General features: G+C 38.8%; 1 protein-coding gene across 4 annotated transcripts in view; it reads right to left on the reverse strand.

Moving 5' to 3' along the window:
- Rprd2 (regulation of nuclear pre-mRNA domain containing 2) overlaps positions 1 to 17,632 on the reverse strand; it is a 55,002-nt gene that overhangs the window by 24,679 nt on the left and 12,691 nt on the right. For 3 of the 4 annotated variants that reach the window (XM_051199027.1, XM_051199025.1, XM_051199028.1), the window contains exons 2-5: positions 6,018 to 6,147; positions 2,465 to 2,565; positions 1,428 to 1,505; positions 137 to 189 (exon numbers count right to left, since the gene is read on the reverse strand). In XM_051199027.1, coding sequence (XP_051054984.1) covers positions 137 to 189; positions 1,428 to 1,505; positions 2,465 to 2,565; positions 6,018 to 6,147 — 362 coding nt within the window. The remainder of the gene's footprint in view (positions 1 to 136; positions 190 to 1,427; positions 1,506 to 2,464; positions 2,566 to 6,017; positions 6,148 to 17,632) is intronic. The other variant, XM_051199026.1, reaches the window with a different exon arrangement.

Genomic DNA, 17,632 nt, shown 5'->3' on the forward strand with positions numbered 1-17,632 from the left:
AGATAGAACTTAAAGGTAATCTAATCCTATTCTGAATTCCCCATGAACACAAGAGCAGAAATAAATATGACTGGAAACTGTGGCTTCAAAGGAGAATAAATGATCTTTAGTATACTTACCAAATTCTGGAACTTACCCGAAACTCAGCAACTATCTTAGATTTGAGAGCAGCTTTTGGATTGGTAGATGCTGTTGAATGAAATAAAAATTCATTAATAACACAGCACAAAGACTTAACCAAATCCAGGATAAATCTGAGATGTAGAGTTAAGGGTGTACTCTGCAAACATACAGCAGCCATGCACACATAAATCATAATATAATCCACAGTAAAATAATTGACTATGAAACGTAAGTACTCCTAATTATGGCCAATAAACTATTTAGATAAGTCTAACAACTTACCTCCAACAGACTTGTTAAATCCCAGAATTAATGATTTGGAGACACTGAGGTAGGTACATGAAGCACCTCCTTTCCTAGTCTCATCAGGTGTAAGAAAATCTCAGTATTTCAATGTAAGAGTGTCCAGGAACAAGATATCCAATTAATCCTGAGCACTAGCTCAAGAAAATTATTTATCAACTCTAGTTAAGTTTGGATTTTACTTCTTTTTTTTTTTTTTTTTTTTTTAAGCTGACTCAGTTCATGGCAACAAAAGGCTAAATGAATTATCACTGCAATTGAACTTTGGCCAAACTGATGGCTCCGCTGTTCCTAAGCATGCAATGTATGAGCAAAAGGATGCCAGAGGACTCCCTTAACCATGATGAGTATCAGATGCTTGATGAAGCAAAACATCCCAACTCTCGTTTCACCTCCCAATTCTCTACTGTCCTTCACCTTGTTCCCTCCACACTTTCCAGGCTCTGGATATTCCTCAGTTTGCCCACAACAGTCTATAACATGCAGCATTCCACTCCCTTGATATCATGCTGGGTAAATAGGACAAAACACAACAGGAGCTCCAGATAGAGGAGGAGTTTCTGGCCAAAATTGGAGGCCCATGTCTAATCTGGTAGTGTATCCCCAAATCTGAAGGCTTTCATGGCTCCCAGAGAAATGCTTCTCAATGCCTAGTCTCCTCTTCAGCTCTGTGGTGTAACACAGCCGCCTCTAACTTTGCACATCTCTGAATGTGGAAATTAGCCTGGGTACTAGCAAGTTTTTTTTTCTTCTTTCAATCCCCCACTACTCTTGGATCTTCGCTCAATTAAACCCTTTTTCTGTATTTCCTCTGTTTAACAGTGGTTTTTAAAAGAAGTAACTTCATGCTGGCTTGATTAGTCTAAGTCACTGGGAACATCCCAGGCCTGGGAACACAGGCTTGCCATGGTTTATGCCAGGTACGGTGTCAAATGGTCTACATTTTCTTCTGCTCCAAGAGGAGGAGGTAACTTTATATTAGTTGAGATTTTGTTCCTTACTTTGTGATTTCTTCCACTGCTTATTCGGTTGTTTGTTCAGATTTTCTTTCAGCTGCTTCTGAGTTTTGAAAGTGGTACCTGGAAAACATTGCAGTTTTTGCAGTCTGGCATTATGGGAAGCTGTTCTGTCTGTCCACTTCAGTGCCAAAATTGTAGCATGAAAAAAGGCAATCCAAGACTGTGTAGTTTCTTTCATTTCTTTTCTTTTATTTTTATAAAAACAAAAACAGAAAATACCCACCAAATCTAAGAAGCTATTAAATAATGTAATTTAACAATTAATGAAACCTCCAGTTCTGAAAAAGATAAGGCAGAGGCTTAAAATATCAATTACTTTTGAATATTTTGAACAGAACAAACTCATGATGGATTCAACAGCTTCTTAGAAGGTGTTCCTTTAAAAGTAAATTTCTAGAGAAATGGTGATCATGGCAATAATTATCATCAACTTCTATTTTGTGATTTAATTACATAAATCTTATATGGAAGAACTAATTTACTTAAAACACACACAGACACACAGGAGAGAACATGTATGTACATGTACACACACACACACACACGCACACACGCACACGCACGCACGCACGCACGCACAAGAATAGATACTACAAATCTAAGTCAAATAAGCTTAGAGACTATGCAAGCATTCTCACCGCCAAACTTAAAGATGTGAAACCATGCCTAAACTTTCCCCAACAGTAAGAAGGTAGAGAAGCATTTATTAAACACAACCAATGAATATTTTAAATACTTAATGAAAGCAAATACAGTAAAATACCCAGATGACTATCACCACTTAACATGTTTGATGTTTTTAGTCAGCAGAGACAAAGATCCAACTACCTATCCCAACCACTTCTATTTTAAGTCTAGATATTCATATTTTATGTATTTAATTTTGACCAATTTAATTTTGATCATATCAGACCTGATTCCCTCATCCCTTTAGTATTATACAACAGGACTAGATCTACAGATAGAGACAGGGTTGTAAAGACTGACTTAAATTCCTTTAGGAAAGAAGAGGAACTTACTTAATGCTTCTCTCAATGCCACAATCATGTCTTCTGGATACACATTTCTATCTTCCCAGATTTTAAAGATTCGCTCTACTGACTTAGAGACAGATGGATCCCTGGAAGAAAAGTAAAATATAAAAATGCTGACAGACCCTCCAACTAGAAATCTGGGAATAAAGTTATAACAACTTACTATCACATAAATTTCTTATGTTATGCTTTTTTTTTTTTTTTGATTTTCAGAAACAATCTACTTATTTATTTCATGTGTTTTGTCTGCATGTATATACATCTGCTACATGTGTACCTGGTACCTAAGGAGGACAGGAGCAGGTGCTGGATATCTTGGAACTGGAGCTAGGTATGGTTGTGAGTCACCATGTGGATGCTGGGGACCAAACCTGGGTCCTCTGGAAGACCAACAAGTACTCTTAACCAAGCTAATTCTCAAGCCGTTTGTATAACTTTAAATATTTTTTCCAGCATTGTTTATTGTTAAGGAAAATTACCTTATCCAACACTTTATAAATGAAAAAAATGAGGTTACAGATAATACACCTTGTGATGCTTGTGAAACACAAAGACCTAATCAACACCTGACATACCTGGCATAGAAAAAGCTGAATCTAATGAACTAAAAATAAGGGACTAGAGAGAGGGCATTGCAATTAAGACTATGTACTGCCTTTGCAGACACCCCATATTGGGTTTCCATCACCCACCTTGGGCAGCTTACAATTGCCTGTAACTACAGCTCCAAGGATCCACACCATCTCCTGACCTTCATGGATACCCCACACATGTAGTATATACTCACGCAGACACTTAACATGGAGAAGAAAAAAAGAGGGTATTTATTTTATTTTTGGTTTTTGAGACAGGGACTCAACTCTGTATCCTTGGCTGGCCTGTAACTCAGTATGTAGACCAGGTTGGCCTTGAACTCAGAGAGCCACCTCTGTCTCACAAATGCAGGGATTACAAGTATATACTGCCAATTTCACGCCTTTAATTCCAGCACTTAGGAGGCAGAGGAAGATGGATCTCCACTGTGTTTGAGGCCAGCCTGGTTTTATAGAGGGGGTGCCAGGAGAGGCTCCAAAGAGAAAAACAAAAAAAAAAAAAAAAAAAAAAACTATAGAAAAAAAAGTAAATACCACCATAAAAAGAATTTAAGTTGGACATTGTCCATACATGCTTTTAATTCCATCACTTGGGAGGCAGAAGCAGGTGTTTCTCTATGATTGTGAGGCCAGCCTGATCTACAGAGTGAGTTCTAGAACAGCCAGGATTACACAAAGAAAACCTGTCTCAAAAAGCAAATAAACTAAAACCAACCCCCCAAAAAAGGAAAAAAAAAAAAAACAGTTTTCTGTTTTTAAGGAAGAGCTTGATCAAAAAAGCAAAATTAGCCAGGCAGTGGTGGTACACACCTTTAGCCCCAGCACTCAGGAGGCAGAGGCAGAGGCAGAGGGAGCTCTGTGAGTTTGAGGCCAGCCTGGGCTACAGAGCAAGTTCCAGGACAGACAGAGCTACACACAGAGAAACCCTGTCTCAAAACAAAACAAAAATCAATGGCGTTATGGTGGGGTGGTCCTGGTAATCCCAGCATATGGGAGGCTCAGACAGATCATGAGTTTGAGATCATGCTGACTACTGTGAGAACCTACCTTAATAAAGAAAACAAGGGAGAGCAAGATGGCTCAGAAGGTTAAGGTGATTTTCACCAAGTCTGATGAATTGAGTCTATCCATGGAACCCACATGGTAAAATGAGAATTAACTCCTGAAAACTGCCCTCTGATCTGACCTCCACATATATGCTATGGGATGTGTACACAATACACAAATAAGTAAATGTTAAAAAAAAAAAAAATGGTGCTGGAGAGAGTTGAGCAGTTACAAGCACTTACTGCTTTTGCGGAGGAAGGCCTAGCTCAGTTCCTTTCACCACATGGAACTTATACCTGTCTGTAATTCAGTCCTAGAGGATCTGATGATCTCTTCTGGCCTCCACCAGCACCAGGAATTCATGAGGGGGGTGTGTGTGTGTGCACACATAACATTCATATGCATGAATAAAATTTTAACAAACCAAAACAAAGATGGCATGTAGCACAGTGACAAAACACTGGCCTAGCGAGTGTCCATACAGAAGACCCTGACTTCCATACTCAGCACCAAAACAAAATAGAATACAAAACCCAAAATAATTGCACTAAGAAATACTGGGTTTTTCTTCTTTTTAAGGTTTATTGAAAAATAAGCATCAATCAACTCCATACTACAGCACATGTTCTAAGAAGAGGATTCCACCCCCAGAGAAGAAGAATCAATGCCAGGTAGTATATGCCTACAACATCAACCACCAGGATGCTCATTTCCACTTTAAAGACTAGTCTGGGATATATAGAAAGACTATGCCTTTAAAAACATGGGCTAAGCAAGGTGGTGCACGCCTTTAATCCTAGAACCACAGAGGCTGACAGGTGGATGTCTGTTTAAAGCCAGTCTGTTCTACATAGTGACTTCCAGGACAGCCAGGGCCATGTGGAGAGACTGTCTCAGGAAAACAAAGCAAAACACACACCCACAAAATAAAAATCCAAAAGAAAAAAAAAAAAAAAAAGAGAGAAAAAGATAAGGTAGAGTTGGAAGAAGGAAACAGAAAAGAAAAAAATGAGAGGTCAAATTGGTATGATCTCAAAACTTAAAATAAGGACAAAAGAATGAGAGAATATTCTAACATTCTAATATATCCATCAAAAGACAAAACAGAACCATAACTTTTTTTGTTTTGTTTTTTGAATCAGGGTTTCTTTGTAGCTTTGGAGACTGTCCTGGAACTCACAGAGATCCACCTACCTCTGCCTCCTGAGTGCTGCAATTAAAGGCATGCACCATCACCACTCTGCAAGAACCATAACTTTTTAAGCAAATCTATCAAACTATATGGACACTAAAGTAAGATTTTAAAACTGCCAGGTTTTTGTTTGCTTTTCATTTGTTTGTTTTTCCGACACAGGGTTTCTGGCTGTCCTGGAACTCTCTCTTTAGACCAGGCTGGCCTCAACCTCACAGAGATCCCCCTGCCTCTGCCTTCTAAGTGCTGATCATATTCAACTTTTATAAAACTTTAACTCTGATGTTTTCTAGAAGTTTATTAACTGGAACAGACAGACTATACTTCCATTTCTTCTCCTCATATTTTTATGCTGAGATTCTTCCATTACTTAAAAAATCTGTAAACTGAAGAACACTAAAAATTAAACTACAAATGAGCACATAACAAGAAATGAAAAATGGAAATCCTCCCACCTTCTTTTGCTTTTTTGAGACAAGGTCTCATTGTGTAGCCCTGATGGCCTCAAATTCAAGAGATCTGCCTGACTCTGCTCTCCAGGTGCTCATATTAAAGAACATGCCACTACTCCTGGTCATGTACAAAATATTTTATTCGGATCTTGGAATATGCACAATTAATTATTCAAGTCTTTGCTAAAGAGCAATGGGGGGGGGGGGTAATTTAAATTTTCTTAAATCCAAAAGCACAGTCAGGATTTACTTACTTCACCAGAGCAGCCGCTTCGGGAAGCACATCAGCAAACGATTCACGGAATATGATTGCATTTTTCCTTTTACAATTCTGTATGACGTCATTGGCAAGGTAAAAGAGATTCAGACGGTGGGGATATGTAGCTGGAGACAAAAAACAAAAAAATTACTTTATATTTAGTGCAACTTGTTCCAAATATATTGTTTTCAAACAACTATTTTAAAATTATATTTTATTATTTTAAGTTTATGGGTGTTTCGCCTACTTGTATATCACATGAGACCAGTAGAGGGCATCAGAGTAGCCAGTGCTCCTAATGCCTGAGTGTCTCTCCAGCACCTGTTAACTGTTTTATATGAACTAATTAATTACATGGATGGAATAGGGAATAAACAATTAACTAATGCACTGATTTATCAAAGCACTAAAACACTAAACCACTTGAGGTTAAGTTTCTGTTCAAGGTACTCTTCAGGTAGACAATCTCACTCTGTAGATGTTTGGCACTAAATCCTTTAGTGGCTTTATAGACACCAAGACAAAATAAAATTGTTTCTCCAAATATTTGTGAAGATCAAAAAAAAAAAAAAAAAAAAAAAAAAAAAAAAAGTTGAATAAACTCAGTCTGTTACACTGAGCACAACACTAAACTCTAATCAGAAATCAACTGTGTAAATAATGTTTAATAGTATATCATACACAGATTCCTAGATCAACCAATCCAAACACTACTCACATAACATATGTACAAGTCCTCATGTTTATTGGCTGAAGCTATTTTAATTATCTAAGTGTTCAAGGGTAATTTGACTCCATATATACATGAGGGTTAAGCTTTTCCAAGGCTCAACCTACCTAAGGTTCACTGCTATGTGCTGGCAATTCCAATATTCACATAGGTGAGTCGTGTTTCTATGGTTCCTCGGGTTTCTCAATCTCAAATTCAGTAACTTCTAAGATCTCCCCATACCCCTTTCTCTTTCTATGTTCTCCTAATTCCATTATACTGGTTCTACAGTTTCAGACATCCGTTCACTTTCTAACTCTTCAGTCTCTCTTAGAATCACTTATTTCTGTTAATTCCAGAGGATTTTTTTCCTTTTCCTTCTCTACCTAATTTAGTTTTCTACAACACGCATTCAATAACATCCTAAATTTGGATTAGTTTAAATGGGTGCTTTTACACTACCTTTCTTTGCTGATTTTTTTTAAAAATTAGATTTATTAATTTTATTTTGTGTTTGGCCTGTATGTATGCATATGTACCATCTCTCCAGCCCCTTCTTTTCTGTGTGTTCATTCTCTCTCTCTCTAAGGTGTGGAGGTTTGAATAAGAATGGCCGCCATCTCTCTCCCTCTCCCCTATGGGACAGGGTGCAATTCTTTGCTATTTCACCACCACTCCTGCCCCCTGCCACCGTGATAATGGACCAAGCATCTGACACTATAAATAAGCCTTCAAATGCTTTTTTTATTTTATTTTTTTTTTAAGTAAGAATTGCCTTGCTCGTAGTTTCATCACAGCGATTGAACAGTGATTAAGACACAAGGTCTCACTATATGGGCCTGGGATTTGGAGGACAGACCAGGCTGCCTCTACCTCCAGAGTTCTTTACTGTTTTTGAGGTAGAGTTTTGTATAGCCCAAGCTGGCCACAGATTCCATCCTCCTGACTCCACCTCCCAAAACTGCCATTGCAGGTGTGTGCTACCATCTTTGCTGCTCCTTAATTCTGTTAGAGTCTACTTGAGGGAAGTGTATGTATCAAGAAGGGGACTAAAGTCCCCTGAGCCCAGTTTCCTTCCTCAACTGGGCCCTAGTGTTAAAACAGTGCCTCCTCATGACCTTCAGCATTTGCTCTAAGATGGTATTTCAAAATATACCATCCACAATACCCTCTACAGTACCACAGGTCTCTCAGTCTGAGGACATAAGCTTACATGCTATTTTATAAACAAAGTAGACCGTTAAATGAGAATTATCTTTTCTTAAAACACGTGAAATCTTGAGATAGAGTCTAAATTTCCCAGTCTGCCCCTTGAATTTGGGGTTGTCTTAGTTCAGCTCCCAAAGTGTGCCACCATACTTCAGTTCCTATTTCTTAAATGGACAAATGAAGGAAAATAAGAAGAAAAATACAGAGGAAAAGAAAGACAGAGTGAGTAGCCTTAATTTGTCTTGGTTAGTCGACCTCCAAGGCTTCTGGTATTACAGCACAGGTTAGACAGGGCCTAGACCCTGTCTAAGGTAGGGAGGCTACAGCAGAAATGAATCCATACACAGTGTCATTGTCACAACATTAACCCCTCAACATGCTCAAGCTAAGTGCTCAAGCTTTTATTTTTATTTTTTTATCACTATGGAGAAGAAGAAAGAGGTTAATAGGAAAATAAGGGTTATTCATTTTGTTTGAGATAGAATCTCATATGGTCCAAGCTAGCCTCAATTTATTATGTATTTTAAGAATGACCTCGGAGAGGGAACTGGGATCGACATGTTAAAAAAAAAAAAAAAAAAAAAAAAAAAAAAAAAGAATGACCTTAAGCTGATGAACCTCCTGCCTCTCTAGCTCCCTAATACTGTGATTGTACTATCAAATGAGTTACTTTTCCAACCTCTGGACTGCTGATTTAAATGTAGTAATATCAAAATAAAACTGTTAGCCTGGTAACAGAAAGACATGATAATATAAATATTTATGTCTACTTGACGAAAATGTTCAGGGGCAAAACCGAGAAATGGCTAAGCAGCTAAGGGCAATTGCTCCTTTTCTAGAAGACCAAGGTTCACAGCTGCTTGTGACAGGGTTCTCTTATAGCCACACTTAGAATACTGCAGGCACGTGGTACATATATATTCAAGCACTTACACAAACATAGTAAATAAAGAAATATTTATAAAAAAAAAAAAAAGGTTAAGTGGGGGCTGGATGGTTCCTTGGTTAATAGCACTGGCTGTTCTTCTAGAGGATCAGAATTAGGTTTCCAGCACTCACACAGCCAGCCCTAGGGTAGCTAATGCCCTATTCTGGCTTCTGTAGACACAAACATGGTACACAGACCTACATTTAGGCAAAACACACATACACATATAATAATAATAGTAGTAGTAGTAGTAGTAGTAGTAGTAGTAGTAGTAGTAGTAGTAGTTGTTGTTGTTGTTGTTGTTGTTGTTGTCAAGGGCAAAGGCAATTAAACAGATCTGGAACCATGGAGAAATGCTAAAAAAGAAATGGAAAAACAAGTATGCTTACAAAGACGAACAGAAAGGACAACTAAAAAGTACAATTTTTCCTAAATTTGTTAGTGTTCCAGAAAATATTTGGAAAATTTAACTGTAACCTGTTGAATGAATGCAATGCTATCAATTACATTCTATAGTCTCATATTTCTTAGCAAAGTTTTTATGGGAAAAAATAAAGCCTTTAGTCTTAGCACTTGGGAGGCAGAGACTCAAGGGGACCTCTGTGAGTTCAAGGACAGCATGATCTACATAGTGAGTTCCAGAACAGCCAAAGCTACATAGAGAGACCCTGTCTTGACAATAAATTAATGAATATTGTGGATATTGTAATTAACAAAAATTTCAGATACTTTCAAGTCTAATCTTAGGCCATATTTATAGAATATAAGTCCTTCGAAAGTCAATTTTAATATACACTGAAAAAGGGAACCATATCCAACCTAAAATTCAAAGTAGTGTAAATTTTTATAAGACAACAGTCCAGGGGCCATCGAGATGATTCATTAGGTACATTCTCTGCCCTCCACACATCTGTCCGTCTGTCTGTCTGTCTGTCCATCTCTCTCTCTCTCTCTCTCTCTCTCTCTCTCTCTCTCTCTCACACACACACACACACACACACAAAATGAATGAACGAATGAAATTAAAAAAAACAAACAAACAAACCTACCAGGGACTAGGGAGATGGTGTATGGTAACAGTATTTACTACACCAGCATAAGGTTCTGAGTTTGAAGTCACAGTACCCATGTAAAAAGCTGGGGATGAATAGGCATGCCTGCAACCCACCCCAGCAATACAGACAGATGGATCCCAGGAAATCGAAGGAAAAAAAAGCTTAGGGGAAAGAAAAGCTTTAGTTTTAGTTTCAGTGAGAGATTATCTCAAGGGAATAACAAAAATGATAGAGCAGAACAGCAAATGTCTTCCCCACACATGTACATGAGTATACACACCTATATGAAAAAGAAAAACAGACAGGTCCACTCAAGAGCATTTACTGTGCATCAGAAGTGTAGCTCACAAATGAGCTCTAACGCTCTAACAGTCAAAAGAGAAGTAGAATCTAAATATCTGCTAAAAGAGTTGACTTACTGACTCTAAAAAATGAACATATCCATCCATTATCAAATGGAAAGACCTTCAAAAATTTTTAAAATCGTTTAAATGCTAAAAGTAAACAAACAAAAAACTTAAAAGTATGTCAGCTTTGAATCTTAATTTTCCTTCTTTATTTTCTTTGCCCCCTCCAACGCCCCCCCCCCCCGACAGGGTTTCTCTATGTCCTGGAACTTGCTCTGTACACCAGGCTGGTTAATTTTTCTACACATCAAAATCCCTGGTCAAAAGCTCTTAAGAGAAACATGGCTGCTGTGAATTGTCCCCCTTAATCTCATAGGGAGTGGCTCTATGGCACAACTGGGAGGTGTGGCTTTCTTGGATTGGGTATGGCCTTGTTGGAGGAAGCATGTCACTGTAGATAGAGGTAGGCTTGAGATTTCCTATGCTCAGGATACCACCCCAACTAGTGTCACTCAATTTCCTGTTGACTGCAAGATAAAGGACTTTCAGCTACTACTGCCCCTGCATGACATCTGCCTGCATGCATGTTCCCCACCATGATAATAATGAACTCAACTTCTGAAACTATAAGCAAGCCACCCCAATTAATTGTTTTATTCCTAAGAGTTGCTGTGGTCATGGTGTCTTTTCACAGCAATAGAAACCCTAACTAAGACAGCCACTATAAACAAAAATAATCCATAAAACATTTCCACTGTAGATTTAGAATACATCAATTCTCTTATAAATACCTTGATAACTGCATTTCTGGTTTTTTTTTTTTTTTTGGGTTTTGCTTTGTTTTTTTGTTTTTTAATGTGCATGGATGTTTTGCCCTCATGTATGTTTTGGTGCCATGTGCATGCCTGGGACCCTCAGTGACCAAAAAAGGCCATGGAACTGGGGTTAGGCAGTTGTGAACCCCTATGTGGATATAGGAATTGAATCCAGGTCCCTTGAAAGAGCAGCCAGTGTTTTTAACCACTGATAAATGCACTCTTAAAGTTTATACATATCACAAGAATCTACCTCGCTATGTTTTACAGTCTTTCATATTATTTTTTTTCTTTCTTTTTCCAGAAAGAGTCTCACTATGTAGCCCTAGCTGTCTTGGAATTTGCTATGTATGCTATATTTTCCTGGAACTCAGAGATCCTCTTGCCTCTGATTTCAGAGTGCTGGGATTAAGTGTATGAGCCACACTACACCAGGCCTCTCGGGATGTTTTTAATTCAAAATATAATATATATATCACATATAGTAATTAATTCACCTGACTTTAAAAAAAAAATCCACTATTGGAATGGTGGTTGTGGTAGGGAATATCTTAATCCCAGCACTTGGGAGGCAGAGGCAGAAGTAGGCGCATCTCTGGGTTCAAGGCCAGACTGGTCTTCTACATAGGCTGGTCTGCATAGTGAGTTCCAGGACATCAAGGGCTACACAGAGAAACATTCTCTAGAACATCTCCACCTCCCAAAACAATCCACAAAAGACAGGCAGTGATGATACATGCCTTTAATTCCAGTGCTCAGGAAGCAGAGGCAGGTGAATTTCTGAGTTCAAGGACAGCCAGGGCTACAGAGAGAAACCCTGTCTCACAAAAGAAAACACTAATACAAATTTACAGTGTTAATTTGGGTTTATTCCCATAATTACTAACTTTTGTGCTCAGCACTATATTTGGTTGCTTTAGGCCTTTATTAAAAATGATTTATTTTCCTTCTTCCAAAAAAAAAAAAATAGTCTTTAAAACTAATTACATGGGGCTGAATAGATAGCTCAGTGGTTAAGAGCACTTGTTGCTCTTATAAAAGACTCAGTTTGGTTCCAAGAACTGACAGATTTAACTCCAGATGCCTGGGTTCTGACTCCATTTTCTGAACCCCTTGGGCATGACCATACACATGTCCAAGCACATTAAGACACATTCTTAAAAAGTAAATATCAGGGCTGAAGCTATGGCTCAGTGATTAAGAGCAATAATCTTACAAAGAACTGGGTTTCAATACTTAGCACCCGTATGGCAGCTCGTAATTATAACTCCAGTTCCTGGGGATCTGATGTCCCATTCTGACCTCTGTGAGCACTAGGCATATATGCAGTGCACAGACATACATGTAGGCAAAACATTCATACACATAAAATTAAATAAATCTTTTGAAAATAAATTTTAAGAACTATTAAAAAACCAAATACCCCCCCCAAAAAAACACCTAACTCAAACCCAAGACCAGGTAGCCCCTCTTGTCCAACTGTATGACCCTTCCAAACACTGCTTTTCCTCATTAATACAATAGGATGCGAATAACAGTTTGTATCTGTTCAAAATAGTTGTCAAGTTCACCATCTGGTACATGATTGCTAAAAGTGTGAACTAACAGTTTGCTTCTAAGTGCTGTATGTATATGTATGTATGTATGTATGTATGTATGTATGTATGTATGTATGACTACACCGTTCTTCTCAGACACCAGACACCAACCCCATCTAGTTCAAATTTGCTCTCATTATCTGTTCTTCCCAAATTCCTGGCCACTAAAGATGCAGAGGACTCATCTTCTGAATTGTTCCTCTAATTACACCCACAACACTCAACTGTCTACTTTCTAAATACTCCTAGGATATTTCCCCTTCTTTGTTTTAATTCAAACTTTTTGATCAGATTATGTAATAGCCTTCTAACATTTCTTTCACTATATGTCACTATGTAGTTCAGACTGGACTTTTACTCACCATTATTTTTAGTAACCAATATCAGTTTCAGGTAGCAGTTTGTAGTCCTCTTTTAAATAATTGAACATAGTATTTTTTTTCCTCCTTTTATAGGAGAAAGGATCTATGTAGACCTGACTGGTCTTAAACTATGTAATCAAGGCTACCCTTCAACTCTTGATCCTCTGGCCTCCATTCCCAAATGCTGAGCCACACAGACCAGGGATACATCTGGCTTCACAAAATACAATAATGTTGGTATAACATAGAAGCAGCTTCATATTTTCCCCCACTAACTCACTGTCTAGCTCAAGGGGCCAGTAACTTGGTATGCAGCTTAGGCTGGCTCTGATCGTGTTTGGCTCCCCAGGTGCTGGGATTACAGGCACATAAATAAGCTTCATTACTTTCTTGGTTTTTTTTTTTTTTTTTAAATATGGCCTCACCAAGTAGTCCTAGCCAGCCACAATCTCAGAAATCCACCTGCCTCTGCCACCACACCAAGCTTATTTCTTGACTGTTTTAATGTTACCTATCCCTAATCTCACTGTCACCACAAATCCTACCCTTGTTGCCACCAAGCCTGGGAAACTCCCCTAACTCACTTCTCTCTATTGTGGTCACCTTTTCAACTTTTAAGTAAAGAGTGCTGGGCATGTATCTCGGTGGTAGAGATTATAATGCCCAGGGTTTAATTCCTGGCAACCCCTTCATACCTCACAGAATATGGACCTAAGAAGAAAGAATTATATCATGATTGAGGAAATCTTTCCTAAATTAGCCAAGGGAAAGTTAGGAGTTCAGCTTTCTTTTTCTTTTTGGAGATACAGGCTCATATAGCCTAATTTGTCCCAACCTTCTACTAAGCCAGGAATGACCCTGAATTCTTCTACCTCTGCTAAAAAGTTTAGCAGTTTTGAAGTGCTGGCCAAACAAATGGTTCTGAAAGAATGAACTACTTACTCAAAAGGGTTAAATGTGGCAGAAGATAATGAAATCCAATGAGCTTAGTACAGTACATGCAGTCCACAGGTGCTCCAGGCAAAGACCAAAGTCAGACTAGAAGCCTGCAGCAGTTAATGATTGGGCTGAAATATAATTCTTCTGTAAAATTATTTTAATTTTATGTGTATGGGTGTTTTACCTGCATGTATGTCTGTCTGAGTTACATGGGTGTGTATGGTGCCCAAGGCCAGAAGAGGGTGTCAGATTCCCAGAAATCAAGTTACAGAGAGTTCTAGGCCATGTGGATGCTGGGTCCTCTGGAGAAAAGCAACTGCTCTTAACTACTGAGTCACCACAGCTGTGATTCATATTTTAATGATAGTCTATGTTTACTTGCATTTTCACAAACTCAAGATTCTTATTAGATGCCCTAGAATATGATTGTGTATGATAAATATCTGGGCCTTGATTGATTGATTTCAGCTTTATACATTCTAAAGGTTTTGAGTAAAATCCACTTAAAGTTTCAGGGATTTGGTAGTATATACCAAATATATGTGTGTTTGCTTGTTCAACTTTCTGAAACTAGAGTTAGATGGTTGTGAGCTAATGTGTGGGTGCTAGGAAATAAACCTGATCCTCTCCAAGAGCAGAAAGCATTCTCATCTGCTCTAGCTGCCTACCACCACATTTTATAAACCAGCATGAGACTGGGGCTGTAGCTCAGTGGCAGAGTGCTTGCCTAGCATACATGAAGCCCTATAGCCAATCCTTAATACTACAAAAAATTAAATAATAAGCAAATGAATAAACTGGTGTGATACTACTTGCCAGTAAACCCAAGACTAGGGAAATGGAGGAAGATCAGAAGGTCATCCTCCACTACATAAATCAAGGCTAGTCCAGACTACATAATATCTTCTTTATTTATTTTTGGTTTTTCAAGACGGGGTTTCTCTGTGGCTTTGGCATAATATCTTCTTTAATCCCAGAACTTGGGAGGCAGAGGCAGGTGAATTTCAGTGAGTTTGGGCCAGCTAGGGTCATACTGTCAAAAACCAAAAATGGAACCAACCAAGAGCCAGCAAGTAAAAGTACTTGCAAACTAGGAGAAAATCAACCGCCACAACTTATTCTCGACAACACACGGTAGCATTTATGCCCCTTCTCAAACACACAAAATAAATGAATAAAAGAAATGAAGCATAAGCGAATACATTAAAAAAATAAAGTGTAGTATTTTGCCATATATCAGGCTTTCTAAAATGTCAAATAATCTACAAAGCATTTTATGTGATTTAAATTCTTCATTTAGCCCAGGTTGTGGTGGTGCACACCTTTAATTCCAGCACTTCCAGAGGCAGAGGGTTTACAGTGCAAGTTCCAGGGCAGCCAGGGCTACACAGAGAAACCCTGTGTGTGTGTGTGGGGGGGGGGGGGGAAGGTGCCTCCATTTAACTATAAAGTGAGTTTTACTCTTATTCCCATTTAAAAGCATTAAGAACTTAACTACTGAGAGCCGGAGAGGTGGTTCTAAAGGATCCAGGCTCAAGAAGTTTCTTTTCCCTTTTTTTTTTTTTAAGACAAGAGTTTCTCTGAACTGCCTGGCTAGAACCCCAGTTCCAGGGATTCAAAACCTCTTCTGGCCTCCACAGCAATGTGCGCACACAATGCAGACAAAACACCCAAAAATATAAAATAAAAACAAGCAGAATTTAAAAAAAGCCGGGCACTGGTGGCTCACATCATTAATCCCAGCAGACAGGTCAATCTGCATTCCAGGCCATCTTAGTCTACAAAGTGAGTTCCTAGACAACCAGGGCTATACAGAGAAATCTTGTCTTGAAAAAACAAAACATAGCTGGGTGTTGGTGGCACACGCCTTTAATCCCAGCACTCGGGAGGCAGGGGCAGAGGCAGGTGGATCTCTGTGAGTTCAAGGCCAGCCAGGTCTACAGAGTGAGTGCCAGGACAGGCTCCAAAGCAATACAGAGAAACCCTGGCTCGAAAAAACAAAAACAAAAAACAAACAAACAAAAGTTAACTATTGACTGTAACAATCCAAAGCTCATATTCTCCACTAATCCCAGAACTTGGGAGGCAAAGGCAGGAGGATCTCTGTGAGCTCCAAGCCAGTCTGGTCCTTTCTATGCTGTTTGGTGTCTCACCTGAATACTGAATGTGTCATGGTAAAGCAAACAGCCTCTGTTGGGGGAGTTCCTTTTAACTGGAGGTAAGGGGTGTCATGTCTCAGTAAATATGCACATATAAGTAAATTAGCTAGTTTCTAATGAGAAGACTATTAAGAAAACAAGGTTATATGATAAGAAGGCAGGGAAGGGCTGGAGAAATGGCTGAACAGTTAGGAGCACAGGCTGCTCTTCCAGAGGGCCTGGGTTCAATTCCCAAGACCCACATGGCAGCTTGCATCTATCTGTAACTCCAATTCTAGGGTTTCTGACACCTTCACAGAGGCATATATGCGAGCAAATCACCAATGAACATAAAATAAAAATAAATTACATATTTAAAAAGAAAAAAGCCAGGTGGTAGTGACTCACACCTTTGATCCCAGCACTCAGGAGACAGAGGCAAACACATTTCTGTGAAGCCAGCTTGGTCTACAGAGTGAGTTCCAGGACAGCCAGAGCTACACAGAGAACTCTTCTTGAAGGATAAATTTAAAATAACTCAAATAGTTCGAAGATTTTATTTTTTACTCTGAGATAATGTGCTCCTAATTCTAATAGTTTATAAAAAGTAATTATACCAATGGCAAAATTTTATGCTTTTTGGCAAAACAAATCGACAAACCTAAGATTTCACACATTCAAAAAAAAAAGAAAACTAAATTTAGGAAATAGTTTAGTTGGTAAAAGACTGCAATGGGGGGAGGGGGCTCTCTAGGGCTTGCTGGCAAGGCAACCAAGTACTAGGCCAATGCTAGAGAGGGATCCTGTCTTTAAAAAAATGGCAGCTAAGAGCATGGAATGTATTGCTCTTTCAGAGGACTTAGGTTAGATTGCCAGCAGCTACACGGGGGTTCTCAACCATGTTTGACTCTCTTCTGACCTCTTTAGGCACAGCATGCACATATGGAGGCAAAGAACTCAAACACTAAATTTATTTTTAAACCTTAAAAAAAAAAAAAAAAAAGGTGGCTACCTTGTATACCCATTCACAGGAACATGCACACACAGAAGTTAGTTGAGCTGGATACAGTGGTACACTATGGAAGCCAAGTCAGGGGAAATGCTAATAGCTTTTCACTAACATGGGCTACACACATAATTCCACATTTCAAAACTGAACAAAAGGAAGCAGTAGTTTGCCCCACGTGTTAGGTCCTGTGTTCCATTCCTAGTGCCAATGAATGAATGAATGAATGAATGAATGAATGAATGGGAACAAGGTAGCTCAACAGATGCCTCAAAGCCTGATGACTGTATTCTAACCCCTGGAACCTAGATGGTGGGAGGAGACAGCCAAAATCCTGCAAGTTGTCCTCTAACCTCCACATGAATGCTTGCACACATGCAACACACATAATAAATGAATGAATGAAAGAATGAATGCAGACATCCTGTATGCTAGCCCAGTCTGATATGTACAGTTCTCACCCTTCATCAATAAAACTTCTTTCAGCAACAGAAACCACAACTG

This window comes from Phodopus roborovskii, unplaced genomic scaffold (assembly GCF_943737965.1).
Source record: "Phodopus roborovskii unplaced genomic scaffold, PHOROB, whole genome shotgun sequence".
Lineage (NCBI taxonomy): Eukaryota > Metazoa > Chordata > Mammalia > Rodentia > Cricetidae > Phodopus > Phodopus roborovskii.